Raw genomic sequence first — 19,933 nt, 5'->3', positions numbered from 1 at the left:
ATATTAGATAAACTTAAAATTAAGAGGGGAATTTCTTCACTCAGAGGGTGGTGAATGTTTGGAATTCTTGAACGTAGAGGGTTATACAGGCATGAATACTCATTGAGTATTTTCAAGACCCCAGTCAATAGATTTCTGGACATTAAAGATATGAAGAGATAATGTTACAGTGCACGATAATGACATGGAGGTGGAAGATCAGGAATAATCAGGTTGAATGATGCAGCAGACATAAGGGGCCGAATAGTCACCTCCTGTTCATATTTCCCCTGCTCCTCATTTGGAATGCTGCTATACCAAGCAGAATGTCATGGGATGAGGGTGTCACTGGCTAGGTCAGCATTTATTGCACATCCCAAATTGCCCAGAGGGCAGTTAAGAGTCAGCCATATTGCAGTGGGTCCAGAGTCACATGTAGACCAGACCAGGTAAGGATGGCAGTTTTCTTCCCTAAAGGGCTTTAGTGAACCAGATAGGTTTTACTGACAATTGACAATAGATTCATGGTAATCAGTAGATTATTAATTCCAGATATTTATTGAATTTAAATTGTTGTTTAGGTCTCTGGATTAACAGCAATAATACCACTAGGCCATCACCTCCCCTCGACAGTGGGCTAATATTTGCTACCTTCCAATCTGCAGGAATTGTTTCACAATCTACAGAATTTTGGAAGATGACCACCAATGCTCCCAGTACATTTATAGTCTCCTCTTTCAACACTGTGGGATGTAGACCACCAGGTTCAGGAATTCATCAACTTTCAGTCTCATTAATTTATCCAGTCCCACGTTTATTAATACTAGTTTCTTTCAGTTCCTCACTCTTCCTGTCAGGTTAGTTCGCTAGTATTGTTGGGAGCTTTTCTGTAGCTTTCTCTGTGAAGAAAGACACAATGTGTGGAAATTCCCTTGCCCAAATTTTGTGAAAAATGCGACTAATTAGGGTGAAAATAGAAAAACATCAAGTTCTTGAGGTTGAACAAAACCTGCATAAATAGTGGCATCAGAAACTTACCTGTGAGTGGAGACTATCTTATTTCCATGCATTCACATGTCATTAAAGCCCCAATTCGACCTATTTACATCCCCTTCCCATTCTCATCCTTTCTACCGAGAAATTAGCCAATGCAAAAACCTACTAGGTAAAACAAGGTGGGTGTCCTGAATGGCCAGCCCAGCCAACAGGTCACTGTTTCTTTGGCACAACTCCAACCTTGTTGACCTTTCATCCATGTACCTTGGGATGACAGAACAATCAGCCTCAACACATCATTACGCCTACTCTCAGATCAACTCAGTAGAGGCTTTCAACTCTCTACTTTGAAGCTGATGGACACACACAACTTGTGTACTTCAACTCTGTCACTCTGCAGGGACAGGCATGCATCTGCACGGGATGCTTTTGCACTGACACGACCACATACATCGTATGGCTCTTAGTTTGTGTTCTTCATGCTTTCTCATGATAACATTTTCTGGGAGGCTGCCAGTCTCTGGGTAATGTCACTTCCTGGACACATAAAGTCTTTAGTGAATAAGTATTAGAGAACTTTTGATATTTGTTTCAGCAGTATTTTACTTATATTCAGCAGGTCTGGTAGCATCTGGGGGGGTTTGGGAGAAATGTTTCGGGTCCATTGACTCTTCTTCAGAACAAAGTTTGAAAATCCAGGTATGCACCTAAAGAATGCAGCCAAAAAATTCACCGTTTAAAAATACTTCTACTGAACCAAAATCAAAGAACATTAATACTAATAACTGGATTTATAACTTAAATAGTCAAGTTAAATGGCTATGTTAAAGATGTCTAAAGCACAAGAAATAAAATTATAAATGCTCTAAATCAAAGTGTGTAACTCAAATTTCCTTCCACCCCATTTTGATTTACATAACTTCAGTCAGGTACTTCTCGGAAAGTCTGAATACTGCTTCAAGGTTTCCTGTGAAGATTGAGATTTCTTAGACTGTGCTTATTTCCAGCAGGCTATCCCCTCAAATCACCTTCAATCTTCTCATGGTTATTGTCTCCCACTTCATTTCAGATGGTGCTAGTTCATATCCATTTTGATCAGAAGTCCCCTGATTTTAATATTCTTTATTTCTGGAGTCTTGCATCAAAAAATGTCTCTACTCAGCTTGGCTATCCTACAGTTTCAATTCACAACAGGAGTCATTCAGTTAACAGGAGTTTTCAACTCTTGTAGCCAAAATTTCAGCTGAACCCGATTTGAAAGAGACGTTTCATAGGCTAAGCTTGTTCTAAACTCATACCTAAAACCCTAAGACCCCAGATCTGAGGAACCTGCTCACACCAATAATTAGCTTTTTGTTAACCCTTCTTCTCTCTATTGTTTTATCTCTCACATGATCAGCTATGGAAGCAAATAGCTGGCTACAGAAATCATGCTTCACAGAAACCTAATCCATAAAGGGCCCATCATCCCCAGACAAACTATGAGCCTATCAACCCCAAATTACACGAGCTATCACAATGCCTACACCTCCATTGTTTCCTGACCCATTTGTGATGTACAGTGATGCAGATTTTTCTTGAGGAACTCTCCTCATCTCCTGACATAGCTTTATTGAAAGCTTTTCAGCCATCCTCTCTCTCAAGTAAACACGTTTGTACCACTGAAGGTGTTTTCTCAATGGGCTGGATGTCATGGGAGGCGGGGGGGAGGGGTGATATTGCTCAAAGGCTAAACAGGCAAACTCTGGGACATCCATTTCTTGGTGAGCATGCCAATCTGAATGATAACAACTCCACCAGTCCCAGCAGTGCCCAACATCTGCTGGGACCGCCAGGAATACAAACAGGTCCAGCTGAGAACTCCATAGGATCCCGGGACCAGCTCTGTCCCTTGTTTCTCGTGGTAGGAAAGGATCAAGCAGTTTAAGGACACAGAGTTTGGAAAAGGCAGTAGATTTGGCAGGATTTCAAGGTGAGGCGGAACAAAATAGAGGGTGATATCTTGGCATGTGTGCGCGCACAGGGCACCCCAGTAAGGACATATCATTTCTCTTCCTACCACCTTTCTACATCATGTTTAAAAAACACACTGCTCAGTCCTGCCCACCTCTCCACAACAACTATATTGTGGCCAATAAAATATTTAGGTCAACTGATGTGGGACAAGCTCAATTGACTAAAAGTGCTTATTTAAAACAGTGGGTGGGCTGCTGGCTTTGGCACTGGTCCATATACTGTATTCCTGGGGGCAGCTGGGGGTGGCGGCAGATGGTAGGCTTGCACCCCTCCTATTATATGTGCCCACCAGGCAAGAAACCTGTCTGGCAGGGGCCATAAAATTCAGCCCTGTGGAGCTTTGACCCTAAATTTGTCATTGTTTGAGCCATCTCAGCCATTTCAGTGTTTCTCCACCCTTGTTCAGTATTTGAAGATTCCTTTACCGATCGGCTGTCTCTTTCCAACCTCTTGATGAACATTCACGTCAGTATTCTCTTCAGTAACTTGACCAACATGTTCACCCTTCGATGGGCAGCACGGTGGCTCAATGGTTTGCACCGCTGCCTCACAGCGCCATTGACCAGGGTTGGATTCCACTCAAGAGTGACTGTCTACGTGGAGTTTGCACATTCTCCATATGTGTTTCCTCTGAGTACTCCTCTCACAGTCCAAAGATGTGTGGGTTGGTTGGATTGGCCATGCTAAATTGTCCATAGTGTCCACTGATGTGCAGGCTAAGTGAATTAAGCATGGGAAATGTGGGGTTACAGGAGTAGGGTCTTGGTGGGACGCACTTTGAAGCATTGTTGTGAGCTTAATGGCCTGCTTCCACACTGCAGGGATTCCATGATTGGCATTCCTGTTGATTCTCTCCCACCACTCTTCACTCTACTTCAGCTCAATTTTTAAAAAACTTATGAATGATCCATTTATCTTTCAGTCGTCAGCTCCAATGAAAGGCTGTTCACCAAAACTATTTTAACCAGCCTTTTCTCCTCTACAGATGCCAATTGATCTGCTGAGTATTGTCAACTCATCACATCCGCTAGGGATAGGTGCATCAGTCTAGTTCGTAACAAGCCAAACACAAAATCTCAACAGGATGGGCTCAGAAGGGAGGTAGAATGGTCAGGGAGACTTTGGGGTCATTGTTTCATCATTGACTACAGAAGTATGTTTATCAGATTCTACAAGGCTAATTGTGACAGTGTTAGCAATGCAGGCTCCATTAAGGGTAAATCAGAACTGCTCCAGAACTGATTGACAGCAAATGATGCTCAATGGGCTTTGGAACGTTGAAACACAGTGGTGGTGTCACTACCTCTGGGCCAGGAGGCCAAAGTTCAGGGACCAACTGCTGCAAAGGTGCGTCATAACATCTTTGAACAGGTTGATTAAAATGGAAGAAGCTGGGTTCTTCCGCAGTGAGGAAGTGAGTTTGTGAGCAGGTAAAGGATCGATAAGGGAACAGTAAAAACTGGTGTTTCTACTGAACTATAGTTTGACAATAAGACAGTTGAAAATCTCACAAAGCCTTTTCCTACTTTTTTAATCAATGCATATTGAACAAGAGCTTGGTGTGAATTACACGGAAACCATTTGACGCAGAAAGAAAAATCTGATAAACAGAAGCTTTAATTTCCAATTCCTCTAACAGCTCAATTTTCTGCCTGTCCAATCCTAAATTATCTTAAATAATCTTTTCAAGTAATTATCTAATGTCCTTTTGAAGCATGGTTTGAGGTTAAATGTATTTTGGTTTAGTTTGCTTCCAATCTGAACTGATCCTAGCAATAAACATTTAAACCTCAGAATCTGTTCCGAGGGGTTAAATTGGCTAAGTTTACCCCAGATTAAATCATTGCATTATATATTTTTACATGCACTTAAATCAGCTTTCTAATTAATCTATGGAATATTGCACCATGACTGAGAAAGCAGACGGCAATAAACATTAACACAAGGATAAACTGGCAGTTGTTGTAGAAAACATGAGCTCTGTATTACGAATGTGTATGGAGGGATAGAATATAATTATATCTGATGAAGCAGGATCAAAACTGAATGAGCTGGAGGTAGGAACACTTACAATAGGGTGGAATTAGGGATATATTCAAAGGCATAAATAGGAACTCACCTGAAGGAGTGAGAGGTGCATCAGAAGATATTTGATGGGGTTAGGGGAGTAAGATTCTATACAGGACTCCCAAGAACTGATTACTGAGAGATTACTCATTGAGGTATTGAAATATTTTAACCAATTATTGTCCAAAAGTTCAATTAAAAAATGAAATGCTGTTTAAGACGTGATCGTTTCTCAGCTGCTGAGAACATGGACATGCCAGCCCTGGGAAGATATGGATAAATTTGTGGAGTATAAGGTTAAATAGCTAACAGCAAATTGTACATCACTTATCATTAAGGACCTTGTAGATCCTTTACATGAGATTAACCGTGCTGGAAAAAGCCCATGTTAGATTGTATTTTGCCTTTTCTATTCAATGCTAGTTGTTTCTGCTCAGACTTTTCTTTAAGTCATTCAATAGGCACATGAGAATTTACAAACTTAATTACTTGTTTCCTGACTAATATTCACAACAACAAACTCATCTTTATTCTAGAATTGATACCTCTGATCAGAACTGGACATCTTTTTTCAACCCCAATGTTTAAAAAAAGCAGCTTTTGCAAGATACTTTCTGCTGCCTGAGCAAAGCTAATTTATTGACTTGCACAAACAGACTGTACACGGTGGTCATTTTCTGTGTAGCAGAGTAATTTAACTTTTGGTTAAAAAACAGAATTCGTAGTTTTACTGTAGTGTTCAACAAAGCCAGATCATAAGATGTTTCTCTGTGTCCATGAGAAATAGAGATTCATTACATCCCAATGTACAATGTTAAGTTTTGTTTGTCTCCAAAATCAAATGGGTTAATATAATTTTCATAGATTAGCATTAAGCCACAAGGTGATTTATTAAAGGACAGGTTGTACTGATCCACTGGTAGGCGCCAAGTTTCTGTTAAACTTTGTTTAACAACCCTTTGTCTGCAAAAATAAAAGTGTCATCCATCTTCTTTTCAATCCCTTCAGGCAACACTTGATTTCTAAAGAACACTTGCATACTCTCAACCATTTTTCAAGATATGTCACAGCCTGTTTTAAATTAAAGCTTCTTTCAAAGTTTCCAGCTGCTTTAAATATACTTCAAAGTGACAGCACCCAAGAAGGAGGGAAAGGTTTGATAACCAGGGGGCAAGTTTTGAACCAATGTGTGGAGAAAGACTTCCAGGATCAAGACAGAAGAAAAATGATGAATGTGTTCACAACCATTTGGCCTAAGCAATAAGTACCGGCTGATGCTAGACGTCTCAACTTACCATCAGTAATAATTTAAGTCAGAAAAGTTAGGTAAAATTGTTCATTGTATCCACCTCAAGTAACAAAAGAGCCATAATTTATGCAGGAAGCTGATGATAAAGGATGCAAGGATGGGGACTGTGTCTACAATCAAGTTATACAACAGTTGAGCTGCCTGATTTACAAAAACAATTCATCTGATTCAAAGCTAATGTGTTCAAACTCTCTAAGGTTTTGGAGTAGATTCATAGCTCAGGTTGTGGGTGTTAAGGTTGTTGAGGTTGGTTGCCTCGCCGAACTGGTTTCTTGTTTCGCATATGTTTCATTACCATGCTGGGTAACATCCTCAGTGCAGCCTCTGAGGATTGAGGTGAGCGAGTATCCACATGGATAAGGAGAACCACCAATTCGATGGGACAACACCAAAATCCTGGGACAAGCTAATTGGAGACAAGCACGGAAATTCCTAGAAACCCGGCACTCCACAAAGAAAGCCATTAATAAACACATAGAACTCGACCCCATATACACTCCACTACAAATGAAAACCAGAAGTGAGGCAATCCATCTCAACGGACCACAGAGTTTAAAACCCAGGCTGGAAAACACACCGATGCTTGATCAGAGGCTGCACTGAGGATGTTACCAAGCATGGTAATGAAATGTCTGCAGAACAACACGAGTGACACAATGTAACAAGCAAGTCAAAACGGTCACCAAAAAATGATTCCAGAAGTTCACTTATTGACACATAAATTTGTCAGAGGTTTGGGATTGATAATTGGATTGGAATTGTGCCTGCTGCTAACCTCTTCCAAAGGCAATCCCGATATATGGGATCAATGAAAAGTTCCCAGATCAAACAGCACTTATGGCTACATTGTAAGCCATCCTTTGTGTGGACTGGCAGCTGAATGTCAAGGCTGGTGGGAAAAGGACTATTAACAGCTAAGGAAGGTTGATCGCGGGGTGAACTCAATCCATTCCAGACTTGTCACTTTTTAATACAGAATCACTGAATGCAGCATCAAATATGACATATAAAAGTTTCGCCCTTTGAAGTTGCACAACACCTTCTTGTCAGGTCCGTAGCAAGGAGTGGTTGAGGCCTCCAAGTCTGTCCTTGATGGAGTTTAGAAGGACAAGGAGAGAATCTGATTGATACTTACAGAATACTGAGAGGCCTGGATACAGAGGACTTAAAGAATATGTTTCCACTAGTATCAGAGTCGAGGACCAAAGGACGCTGCCTCAGAGTAAAGGGACCAGAACTGAGATGAGAAGGAATTTCTTCTGCAGAGGGTGGTGAGTCTGTCAAACTCATTGGTGCTGTGGAGGTCAAGCCATTAAGTGTCTTTAAGACAGAGGCAGATACGTTCTTGATTATTAAGGATTATGGGGAGAAGGCAGGAGAATAGTATATCAGACATGATCAAACGGCAGAACTGACTTGATGCACCAAATAGGCTAATTCAGCTCCTACATCTTATGGTCTAAGCCTTTCCCAGAGGGTGTAGAAAAAGTCACAGCCATGGATCCCAGGGAACATGAAGGAGTTAAGAATACAGACGACTGTCAAAGGAAGAGCATCCAGACTTTGCCTATTTCTAACATCAATGCTGCTGAGAGTTCATTCTTAATTTGGAGGTAGGATGCAGAACAGTCAATCTCTAGCTCTTTGGTATTTGGATGGACTTTGTTCAACATATTTCCAATGTGACACATTCCATAAATCATGCAATAACCAAACGAACTGCCAGCAAAATTACCTTTACACAACAATTTACTAGTTTACACAAGTTGACAGATAAACCAGACTCTTGGTTACCACAAAGTCTGCACCTTCCAGTTCTAATTTAGCTAAGTTTTGCATTCATTTACAGGAAGAAGCCACATATAAGAGACAGGAACAGCTTAATGAAAGGGAGATTTTTCCAATTTTAACCCATTTATTCACAATGGGAGACCATTCTTCCAATTTTACAGTTAGGGCCTGTACAGGAATTTGGAGTCCAGTTACATATTTATAACAATGGAATCTGTAGACTGGAGTGATGCATATGCAAGCGGGCTTACCCAGCATGCTGAGTGAGTTGGTAACAAACAAAAAGTATAATGTTCCCTCAGGCCTGCTTACCATGAGAACGGGACAAAAGAGTTAGTTTGTTTGTTAAACCCATCACCCATCTGTTTTATGGATCAACGCAGGGCTGATTGAGATAATGACATAAATTCACCAGTATTGTTTGGAAATAATGTAAAGGTCCACAGTGGAGATTATCTTGACAACCCCTGAAGATTTAAAATCTTCACTTAATCGCCAGAATCAGAATAATAACCTCAAACAGATGGGGGAGTTTGGTATGCTATGCGAATGTGCACAGTGCAACAGGGGTGAAACATTGCAAAAGAATTCAGATAGTGGCTTTTTCAGGGGACTTACAAAGCTGAAGCACACCAGATAAAGTATACCTTCACTTCACCTGAAACCATGCATTAAAGCCCAAATCACCTGTTTGTAGGTGGTGTTGCAGTGGTGAAAATTTGTTCTATCAATGACTTTCTTTGCCTGCAGACAAACAGGAAATTATCAGGGCGAGGCTTTCAAGTATCATTGCGAGTCTACTTACATTTTAAGGCTTCGAAGGACTTCTGTATTTTAGATGTCTACGTGAGAGTCAAATGAAGAATATGTATCCAGACTTTAATGATTGAGGATCTGTCAGATTAGCTGGAATTAGTCTAGTTCCTTCATTATTGTGGGAATCTGAAGTACGGTTGGGGATTCCAGAGTGACTTGATAGAGGAAAGAGGATGCAGGCTGTTTAAATGTGGGCCTTCTCAAAAGAGGGGTTGGTGCTGGGGAATAGGAATCCCACACTGAGAAATGGATGTTACCAGGTGGGGAAGCGACTGTGTATTCTACACATACACAAAACTGATTGATTTTTAAAGGTTTGCTCCACACTGATAACACACTCAGTGCAGCCTGAACAAGCTCAGGGCTGAACTTACATCGCTCCTGGACAGGTTTTCTAGTAACTCGGCTGTCAAAGGCACACAGAGATCCAAGATAGAGTCATGGATCAGGTATGCCTCAAGCTTTGAGGGCAGGAACATTTCATGCACCCTAGGGAAAAGGTTCCAGCTGGGCTTTGGAGGTGAAGAGGAAGGATCAAAGGGGTTTAGCATCTTGCAGGGAGAGTGTCAGGGTGATAGAGCCCAATTCACACAGGAAACTGCTCCCACAAAATGATGCACATTGTCCTGTTTTCCAGCCCTTTCAGTAAACACTGAAAAACAAAATAGTCCTGACACATGTCACTTGGTGGCAATGGAAGTAAATTGGGGGTCTTAATGCTGTCAACAGACTTCAGGATGGGCGAGCTATTGGATAATGTATTGACAGCCAGCGTATGGGAACAGATCACAGGTAAAGCAGTGGGCAGGCCCGTTGAAATAAATAAATGTTTTTCCAGTCCTCACCCTGAAAACACAGCATGGCAGGAGCTGTAAGACCCAAGCTCGGTTATTCCCATTCACTGAGCTCTCATTGGAAAAGTGAAGAATTGAATCAGAAATGCCTAGTGACAGGAGCAACACCCACCCAGGATTAAGGCTGGATTCACAAAGACCTGGCCACAAATTTTTTTAAGTGCTCTTATTAATGTAGGGGAACAATCCTGGTTGAATGGAGAGGCATGCCAAGAGCAGCAGTGGGTATACCCTGGTAAAGCTACAACACAAGGCTACTTGCATACCAAACAACAGAAGCAGCATTTGATAAAGAGAGCTAAGAGATCCCATAGCCCATGAGTCAGATTTAAATTCTGTAACATTCAACAGGGGTGGCCAATTAAACAAGTCCCATGAGCAGAAGGCTCTACAGATATATCCCATTCTCAACGGTGGGGAAACCCAACAGATCAATATAAGACAAGATTGAAAAATATGATATTAAGAAACTGCTGAAGGCATTGGATATTGTGAAGACTGTAGGCACTGACAACATTCAAGCAATAGTACTGAAGACCTGTGCTCCAGAAATAGCTGTGTGCCAAACCAAACTGTTCATACAACAGCCTCTATCTGGCAATTGGCCAGACTTGTCCTATCCACGAAAACTGGACAAATGTAACCCGACCCAATGTACTCTTGATCATGAGCAATGTGTTGGAAGGTGTCATCGGTGGCGCTATCAAGTGGCGCTTACGCACCTATAAGCTATACCTGATGCTCACTTTCAATTCTATCGGGTGAGGTGCGAACTACCTCTGACATCAAGGCAACATCGAACACAGGATGGCATCATGTAGTCTTAAACTAAACTGAAGTCAATAAGAATCAGGGGAAAATCTCCACTGGCTGGAGTTATTTCCACACAAGGAAATTCATGGTTGTGCTTTGTTGAGGTCTGAAATCTTATTCTCAATACCTAATTATACAAGTTCCTTTAGCTAGTGTCCTAGGTCCAACCATCTTTAACTGCTTCATCAATGACCTTTCCTCTATTGTAAGGTAAGAGATGGGATGTTCACTGATTGTGCAATGTTCAGCATGATTTGGGAATCTTCAGTTACTGAAGCAATTCATGTCTAAAGGTAGAAAGCCCTGGGCAACATCCAAGTAACATGTGAGGCAGGCAATGAACATCTCCCACAAGGGAGAATCAGGCTATTGTCCCTTGACATTCAATAGAATTACACTCATTAAATCACTCACTAGCAACATTCTAGGAATTACCATTGACCAGAAACTGAATTAGACTAGCCATACGACACTAAGGTCGGTGGAGTTGTGGATAGTGAAGGATGCTGTAGGTTGCAGAGAGACATAGATAAGCTGCAGAGCTGGGCTGAGAGGTGGCAAATGGAGTTTAATGCAGACAAGTGTGAGGTAATGCACTTTGGTAGGAGTAACCAGAAGGCAAAGTACTGGGCTAATGGTAAGATTCTTGGTAGTGTGGATGAGCAGAGAGATCTCGGTGTCCGTGTATACAGATCCTTGAAAGTTGCCACCCAGGTTCACAGGGCTGTTAAGAAGGCATACAGTGATTTAGCTTATATTAATAGAGGGATCAAGTTCCAGAACCAAGAGGTTATGCTGCAGCTGTACAAAACTCTGGTGCGGCCGCACTTGGAGTATTGTGTACAGTTCTGGTCACCGCATTATAAGAAGGATGTGGAAGCTTTGGAAAGGGTGCAGAGGAGATTTACTAGGATGTTGCCTGGTATGGAGGGAAGGTCTTACGAGGAAAGGCTTGAGGCTGTTTTCATTAGAGAGAAGAAGGTTCAGAGGTGACTTAATTGAGACATATAAAATAATCAGAGGATTAGATAGGGTGGACAGGGAGAGCCTTTTTTCTAGGATGGTGACGGCGAGCACGAGGGGGCATAGCTTTAAATTGAGGGGTGAAAGATATAGGACAGATGTCAGAGGTAGTTTCTTTACTCAGAGAGTAGTAAGGGAATGGAACGCTTTGCTTGCAATGGTAGTAGATTCGCCAACTTTAGGTACATTTAAGTCGTCATTGGACAAGCATATGGACGTACATGGAATAGTGTAGGTTAGATGGGCTTGAGATCGGTATGACAGGTCGGCACAACATCAAGGGCCGAAGGGCCTGTACTGTGCTGTAATGTTCTATGTTCTACGTTCTACAAAAATAATGCAGCTGAAAGAGAAACTCAGAAGTTAGGAATCCTGCAGGGAATAATTCGCCTCCCAACTCCTCAAAGTCTGTCCACCATCTAGAAGGCACAAGCCAGGAGCGCGATGCAGCACTTCCCAATTGTCTGGAAAACTGCACTCAAGAATTTTTACAGTCAGGCAAGTCTGCTCGATTGGCATCCAATCCACTACACTAAACATTCACTCCAGTAGCCAGCAATGCGCAGTGACCTCAGTGTGCACCACCTAAAGAGACACTGCTGCAACTCACCCAATTTCCTTCAAGAGTACCTTTCAAACCCATAACAACTATTACGTAGCATAGCAGATGCATGGGAACACCATCATCATCAATTTCCTCTCCAAGCCATTCACCCTCCTGACTGGAACTATGTCACTGTTCTTTCATTGGGGCTGGGTTAGAATCCTGGAACTCCCTTCCTCACAGTACTGTAGTGTACCTCCACCACATGCACTGCAGCGATTCAAGTAGGGAGGTCTCCATCATCTTCACAAAGAAGATTACAGATAGGAATAAATGCTGGCTTAGTCAGTGAATTCCATATTTCACATACAAATAAGAATACATCTGTGGAACATGTGTAAAGCTGTACAATGCACATCTGATGAGGCTGGGAGCAAATTGTCCTGCCCTCTGGTCAGGACATTCTTTAAATACTGTACTTTGTTCTGGTCACTAGGAAGCATGGGAGACATTTAGTGCATTGGAAGAAGTTCACAGAAGAGCTGCAATACAGATACATGGTATTAAGGGTCTGAGTTGTGAGGAGAATCTTTTCTTCAGCCTTGAAATATAATCTTAAAAAGGTGATGTTACAATTATGTGAGGAAATCAAAGAAGTAAACCTGGAATATTACTTTAAATATCAGATGTAGGACGCCCATGTTCGATTCCACTCTCCCACTCTGTGTGGAGTGTCTGCGTGGGTTTCTTATGGGTGCTCCAGTTTCCTCCCACAGTCCAAAGACATGCAGGTTAGATGGATTGGTCATACAAAATTGCCCATAGTGTGCAGGCTAGGTGGGTTATCCACGGGAAATGCAGGGTTACAGAGATAGGGAAGGGAGTGGGATGCTCTTTGGAGAAGCATTGTGGACTCAATGGGCTGAATGTCCTGTTTCCACATTAAAGGAATTCCAAACAAGTAGAGACAGACAGAGACAAGTGAAAATAAACTTTGAATTTGTTACTAGGAAACTGTTTCTTCAGACAGAAGAATGGAATTTCTAGAATTGTTTTAAAACCAATACATCATAGGATCCCTAGAGTGTGAAAGCAGACTATTCAACCTACTGAGTCCGCACCATCCTTTCAAAGAGCATTCCACTCTATCCCTGTAACCCTACATTTCCCAAGGCCTATCCATTCTAGCCTGCACATCCCTGAACACTTTGAGCAATTTAGCATGGCCAATCCACCTAAAATCTTTGGACTGTAGGAGGAAACCAGAGCACCTGGAGGAAACCCACGTAGACACGAGGAGAACATGCAAACTCCACACAGACAGTCACTTGTGGGTGGAATCAAAACCAGATCCCTGCACTGTGCTAGCCACTGAACCATCATGCTACATTATATATAAGACAGAACTGCAAGTTACAGTGAAGATTTGCTAGGTATGTGAATTATGATGGGCCAAAAGGCATTCTTTACACATATTTCTGTTGGGATTCTCTGATTTTGGCATTTTTGTGTATCTAACTGGAGCTTAATTCCCTTATCTAAACTTTATACTTTCTTATCCAGGCATTTGCTATGTCCTGTTGATTAATAAATAACTGGAACATTTTAGCCAGATCTTTAAGATAGTACTAGTTACTTTAGCTATTGTTCAGCATTATAAATCACATTGTTCAAAAAGAGTCAACTTTTAATTTCTGCTTAGCTTTATCTTTTGAATCATTGCTCTGTACATCACTCATTTATTAAATGTTCTTTAACTTTCCATGACATTGAGTTAATTTTAGTTTTCATATTCAGAAGGATTAAAGGATAAATCCCTGATCATATAATTCTAACAAAAGGCTATCCTTAAAAGAAGTATTAATCAGAGAGCATGGTCTACAATCTTGCACGACCCGCTTTTATCTCATCACCCCCATCAGATGTGGTTACTCAAATGACAGTGTGGGATCACGAAAATTATCATTTAATCAAAACTGAAGCACAAATTAGACTTTATTCACTGGAGTGTAGGAGATTGAGGCATGACGTTATAGAAGTTTATAAGGTCATGAGGGGCACAGATAAGGCGAACAGCAAAGGTCCTTTCCCTAAAGTGGAGGATTTCAAATCTCAGGGGCATATTTTTAAGGCGAGAGGAGGAAAATTTAAAAAGGACATGAAGGGCAAATTTTGGACGTAGACTGAACTGCCAGAGGATGTAGTGGATGCCAATACAGTTACAATGTTTAAAAGATATTTGGGTAAGTTTATGAATGGGAAAGGTTTAGAGGGAAATGGGCCAAATACAAGCAGGTGGAACTTGTTTAGTTGGAAACATGGTCAACCTGGACTAGTTGGACCGAAGGGTCTGTTTCCATGCTGTACGACTCTATGACTCAAGGAACCTTGCAAGCTCTTCAGAGATTTCTAGATAGTTAAGCAATTCTTGGTGATATAAGGGATTAACATTCACTGTATAACATCAAAGACTTTTTGTGTGATACCCACAACTAAGACCCTTTACTTTATTGCAGATGTGATTTATTTACATTCCCTAAAGAAACGTTCAATTTGAACCTGTTGAAACAAGTTGCCTTGGAGACAGAATATGATACCTGATGGGATATTCTCAACAACAGGAGTAGTGTGCATTCCTCTGATCAAAAATGGATCCTTGATTTTCACAGAAACTATTAGGCATTGTGGTCCCATCACAGAGCGGTAGGTTCAGAGATAATGGGAACTGCAGATGCTGGAGAATCCAAGATAACAAAGTGTGGAGCTGGATGAACACAGCAGGCCAAGCAGCATCTCAGGAGCACAAAAGCTGAAGTTTCAAGCCTAGACCCTTCGAAACATCAGCTTTTGTACTCCTAAGATGCTGCTTGGCCTGCTGTGTTCATCCAGCCCCACAGAGCGGTAGGTTGTTCGGCTCTAAGCATGTCTGTACTTGATTGAGCTGGCATTGCATTTTGATACAACGACAGCATGGCTAAATATTTTCGGTGCCTAGTGTGTGCTTTCCAAAGCAGCAGGTGGGCATAAAGCAAGATACCAACAGCCAGTGCAGGGCTGCTGCCTTCCTGTGAAGGCTGGCGTTTTGTTGGGCCCCAAGTGTGGTGGGACCCAAGTGCTTGACTAACAAAAGCCAAGAAACATGAGCAAAATGAAAGGGCTGGCTGTAAAGAACACCAGCTATGTTCTCCACTTGTATTATTTTTGATGCTGTCAACACAAACATTATTGGAGCATCACTAAGTATGTGCATGGGTCCTGTCCGTTAGATTGCCATTGTGTCTGCGCACGTGCATACTTGCTGCTCTAATTATTACCCTGTAGCAGGCAGTGTAGATATATGCATGAAACTATGACATGTGTAGGCATTGATTTGCATCATATCTAGCTGTAAAAATGAAAGAGACTATTTACATTGTAATAAAAAGTAAACATAAGGTCCAGCTCTCTGATAGTTTATAAAAATATAATCGAGTTCGCATTCACAAGTTAAACATTCAAACTATAAAATGACTAATGTCAAGTATGGTGTGCTCAACATTACACAGAGCCAAACCTGTACTGTCAAACACTGCACAGAGTCAAAATAGACCAATTATTTTACAGTACTAAAGACTGTTCTGCCAAAACTGTATCAATGACAAGAAATACCAAAATAAGTAGTGAACTAAATGTTAATCTATGCCAAATACTGTCAAAGTAGATTTTTGCTTTGTCCTTTATTCCACTGTACTAATTTACACTGACCTTTCAGAAAGACTTTTCCAAATATTTATCCAATTCAAACCTATGTCGCTTTAGCCTTTGCCTCTGTTCAAAATACTTTTTGGGTGGTAAATATTATCACAGTTACTTGATTATTGTGAAAAGGGCCCTGGGAAAACTACACCCAGAATTGATATCTAGCCAGGCTTAGATGCTCCAAAACGGGGAGACCTAAGCCGTAACTGCATTTAAAATATAAATGCAAAAATCGTCTTCAATGTTTACTTCAGGAATTTGGGAGCCACTTGGAAACAGCAATTGATTCCGCTGGGGTAAAGTTGTGTCTTCAGCAGTTTCATCTGTCCTTTCAATGGTGGTGTTTCCACTACCCCAACCTGCCTTCCTTCCTATAGTGTTTGCCTGTTTCAACTGCTTGTCTATTTTGTATCCACTTGTATCCATCACCATCAGATTTAATCCCTCTCTCTCTAGTTATGCCTGCAACTAACCAGTTTTGTAGCTGGATGATATAGTTCATTACTACAGCAACTCAATCACAGCCAAAGAAACAAAACCCAGATGAAATTCCATGGAATTCACTTCAGCTCAAATATTCTATTCCTAGCACTCCTTTCAAAGCATGAAAGAAAGCATTTTCTTGAAACTAACAAATGCAGGAAATATTAACTTGCGTGGAACAGCTAGAAGACTCATCGAAGCAATACATATCTAGATAACAGAAGCAGGATGAGCAAAGGTCTGACACACTACACAATATCCGATGGTGCAGGCGTCCCAGAGGATTGCAGTGTCAATGTCCATGTTAAAATCGTTGTTTTGGTTTATTCAGGGAAGAATTAACCAGTCTGAAGAGATTCTCAGATTCCATCTCTGTTTTACAATAATTGGTCTTGGGAGGCCCAGTGGGCTATGGAGAAAGCATCCCGTGAGTGATGGCTTAAGGTTCAAGAACAGCATGGCTGCTTCCACAATCTGGCATTGACAGTGGGGAGAGGTGCACAGAGAGAGCACACTTTTGAAAAACAAAGGAATGCAGCTCACAATTTCTTGAGATCCACTCCCAACGGGCACCTCTATTCTGAGGAGCTCCACAACGCAAGATCAACCCTGAGGTGCTAATGGCATGAACAACCAAAAAGAGAGTCAGCACTGAATAGTTCATCCGTTCTGTTCTACTTTTTAAACTCACCATTATCGTCGGCAAACAGCGACTAGCCATCTGTTTCAAACTACAAGTTCTGGACAATGAGAAAATATATCTGTCAAAGAAAACCACACCCCCTTGTTACATCTGGATCTACCTGCTTATTTCAGTGATTTAAAGAGCTAAACGTCAACAGTGAATAAAATCAGACACTCACCTTGTTGGCAGCAAACACTAATTTGACATTCGCACAGCATGGGAAGTTTCCGGTCCAGGTGAGCAGGAGATATGACTAGCCTGTTGCCCGGCAGCACCATATATTGCACAGCAACCCAATTCTTACTGGGGTTTCTGGCATTAACACGGTACACTGCATCAGTACTCCGTGCTTTCAAACTCTTTATATACTCTGAATTTTGTTATTCACTTTACAAACATAAGCAAACACATTCAGGCGCCAAAAATTTCATTGGTATCGCCATCTATTTTCCACGGCAGATTTGGTTTTCATTATTCAATGAAATTTGGAGCAAGAATGCATCTCTAATGCAAGGATTGAAATTTGTAGTCCACAGCAGAGAATGTATCACAATTAAAATCATTATACATGTAAACTAATTTGCAAAATTACAATACATAAGTTTCTTGATCTTTTAATTGCACATAATTTGTAGTACTTATTTGCTTCCCCATTCAAGGTCGAAAACTGAAACATGTAATCGAATGGTCAGACCCATAGCAATGGCAGATGGCAAAAAAAGTCACTGGTTCAAAGTAAATACTTCCTCCATCTGATTAACATGGGTAATATTTGCGAGTACTGGGGTCAACTGACAGGAATGTGAGGCAGAGGAACTCAGGTGAGAAATTTAGCTCCGACCAGCAACCAAACCAAATGTCCAATTTCACCAAGAGTTTCCCGGTTAGCCAGGGCTTAGCCTGTGAGAAAGGATGAATCTGAGGAAAGACGGTCCGTCAGAAACATGGACTGGGAAAAAGATACAGACATCCACTGCTCAGAACTATTTTGTACTGGCTCACTCTTTGTCCTATGCATTTGAATCTTAAATCAAGAAGTGGAAGTTATTGCATTCAACATAATAAGAGTGGGGAATGCGCGGGAGCTGTTCCCTGTCTGCCACAGATTACTACAGAATGCAGTAAAAACCCTGGTTACACTCACTGGATGAACCCTGGTTACACTACACCAGGCTGACCCTGTTTTTAGGAGACTTGGGTTCAAGTATCATCTGCTTCAGAAGTCTCTGACCAGGTTGGTTAGGAAATCTCGAGCCTGTGTTAACGCGCAGCAGAAAAGCCCTATTTACATGCACCAAAATGACTTCTAGCATGGCAACAGAAAGTTCCTGATTTTACCTTCTCAGCACAGCAACCAAGGTACTTTGCAACCATGAAACACTACAAGAAGTTGTAACAACATTCAATTTGAGCAGAGGGGTTGCAGGCTTACCTTGCACTCTCCGTTGACACAAATATTCAAAGATCCAGATTCGCACGGTGTTCCATCTATGACTTGAGTGGCATGGCGCACGTAGAACTTGTAACCAATGGCTCTGCAATTCAGCTCACATTTTTGGTTGTCTGATACTGAACAATAGGAAGAAACAGAACAATTGAGATTTCAGTAGCTGGTTTTGGAAATTTTAATTGGTCCCTTTACTAAAAGCTTTGGTTTTTACACAACATGTGTGTGTCCTAAAACTAGCGAACAAAAGCTCATGGGTATTTACAACAGGATCAATCAGAGGCCCTATGCAAAATATTGTACGGTTTAGACTGCATTAGGATATAATTTATATTCATCCCAAACAACAAATGCAGCACAGGAAGACATTATCATCAGAGTGACATCATGTTCAACGAATATGGATAGAGCACGGGAAAATGGCGTTAAGGTGAAAGGTCACTCAGGATCTAACTGAAAGGCAGAGCAGGCTAAAGCAGCCAAATCCTGAGCCTTGTCCAGGCCAGCAGCAAATCAGTGGGTCTTGGCACTGACCTCAAAAAAAGGCCCCTCAAAGAATGAACACACTTCTGTTCTGTGGTCGTCCCCTCTAGCCGATATAGTTTTTAAATCTGGCATGAAGCCAAGGAGACAGGTCGAGGTGAGCATCAGCAGTTGCAACAAGTAAAAGTCACTGCAGTGCCCTCTCATTAGCCTCTCAGGAGGTTTCATTCTGAGGATCATCACACCTCAAGCAAGGGGGTAAAGTTGAGAGGGGGAACCATCATGGTATCCTCACCTGGTGAAGGTATCAAACCCACACTGTTGGCATCATTCTGCTTCACAAATCAGCCATCCAGCCAACTGAGCTAAACCAACCCACTTGACAGCAAGCACCTCCATCACATGAATATATCCATTCATAGCAAACAAAAAAAGGTAAAAGATCGTTTAATATACATTTTAAGGTGGTGAGGTAAATGTTACCAGTACTAAGATTCAAAAGCAAATTAAAGGCAAGCTATAAAGTAATGTTTAGATGAGCTTCTGTGTTTATCATTGTGGAGAAGTTTGACATGCCATAAGTGTTAAATTACCTTCTCTGGGTCAGTGGGAGCGTTCAACAGTAATTATGAACTCAGCATGTCATTAAATGTCCAGTCACACCACATTCAACAATATGCAAATTACTTCAGGGGTATTTTACCGGGTGATTAATAGTGCAAAAGAGAAAGTTGTCATCAAGCCATGATTCCAAGAGACATTGCACTTTGTGGGAATCTTGGCCGGGCATTCTATAGAGCAGTGTACACTCGCTGACTGCAACTTCTAGATTTCCATGTTAGTTTACGCATTTCTGAGCTCTTAAATTGTTATTAGTCTTTGTGGAATA

General features: G+C 41.4%; 1 protein-coding gene across 4 annotated transcripts in view; it reads right to left on the bottom strand.

The window, feature by feature from the left end:
* Positions 1-19,933, bottom strand: part of adamtsl7 (ADAMTS-like 7) — a 409,793-nt gene that overhangs the window by 290,426 nt on the left and 99,434 nt on the right. For all 4 annotated transcript variants that reach the window (XM_048542933.2, XM_048542954.2, XM_048542947.2 and 1 more), the window contains one exon: positions 18,547-18,683. In XM_048542933.2, coding sequence (XP_048398890.2) covers positions 18,547-18,683 — 137 coding nt within the window. The remainder of the gene's footprint in view (positions 1-18,546; positions 18,684-19,933) is intronic.

The sequence above is a fragment of the Stegostoma tigrinum genome, chromosome 1 (assembly GCF_030684315.1).
Source record: "Stegostoma tigrinum isolate sSteTig4 chromosome 1, sSteTig4.hap1, whole genome shotgun sequence".
Taxonomy (NCBI): Eukaryota; Metazoa; Chordata; class Chondrichthyes; order Orectolobiformes; family Stegostomatidae; genus Stegostoma; species Stegostoma tigrinum.
The sequence above is the reverse complement of the archived record's forward strand: the minus strand, read 5'-3'. Positions and strand labels throughout refer to the sequence as shown.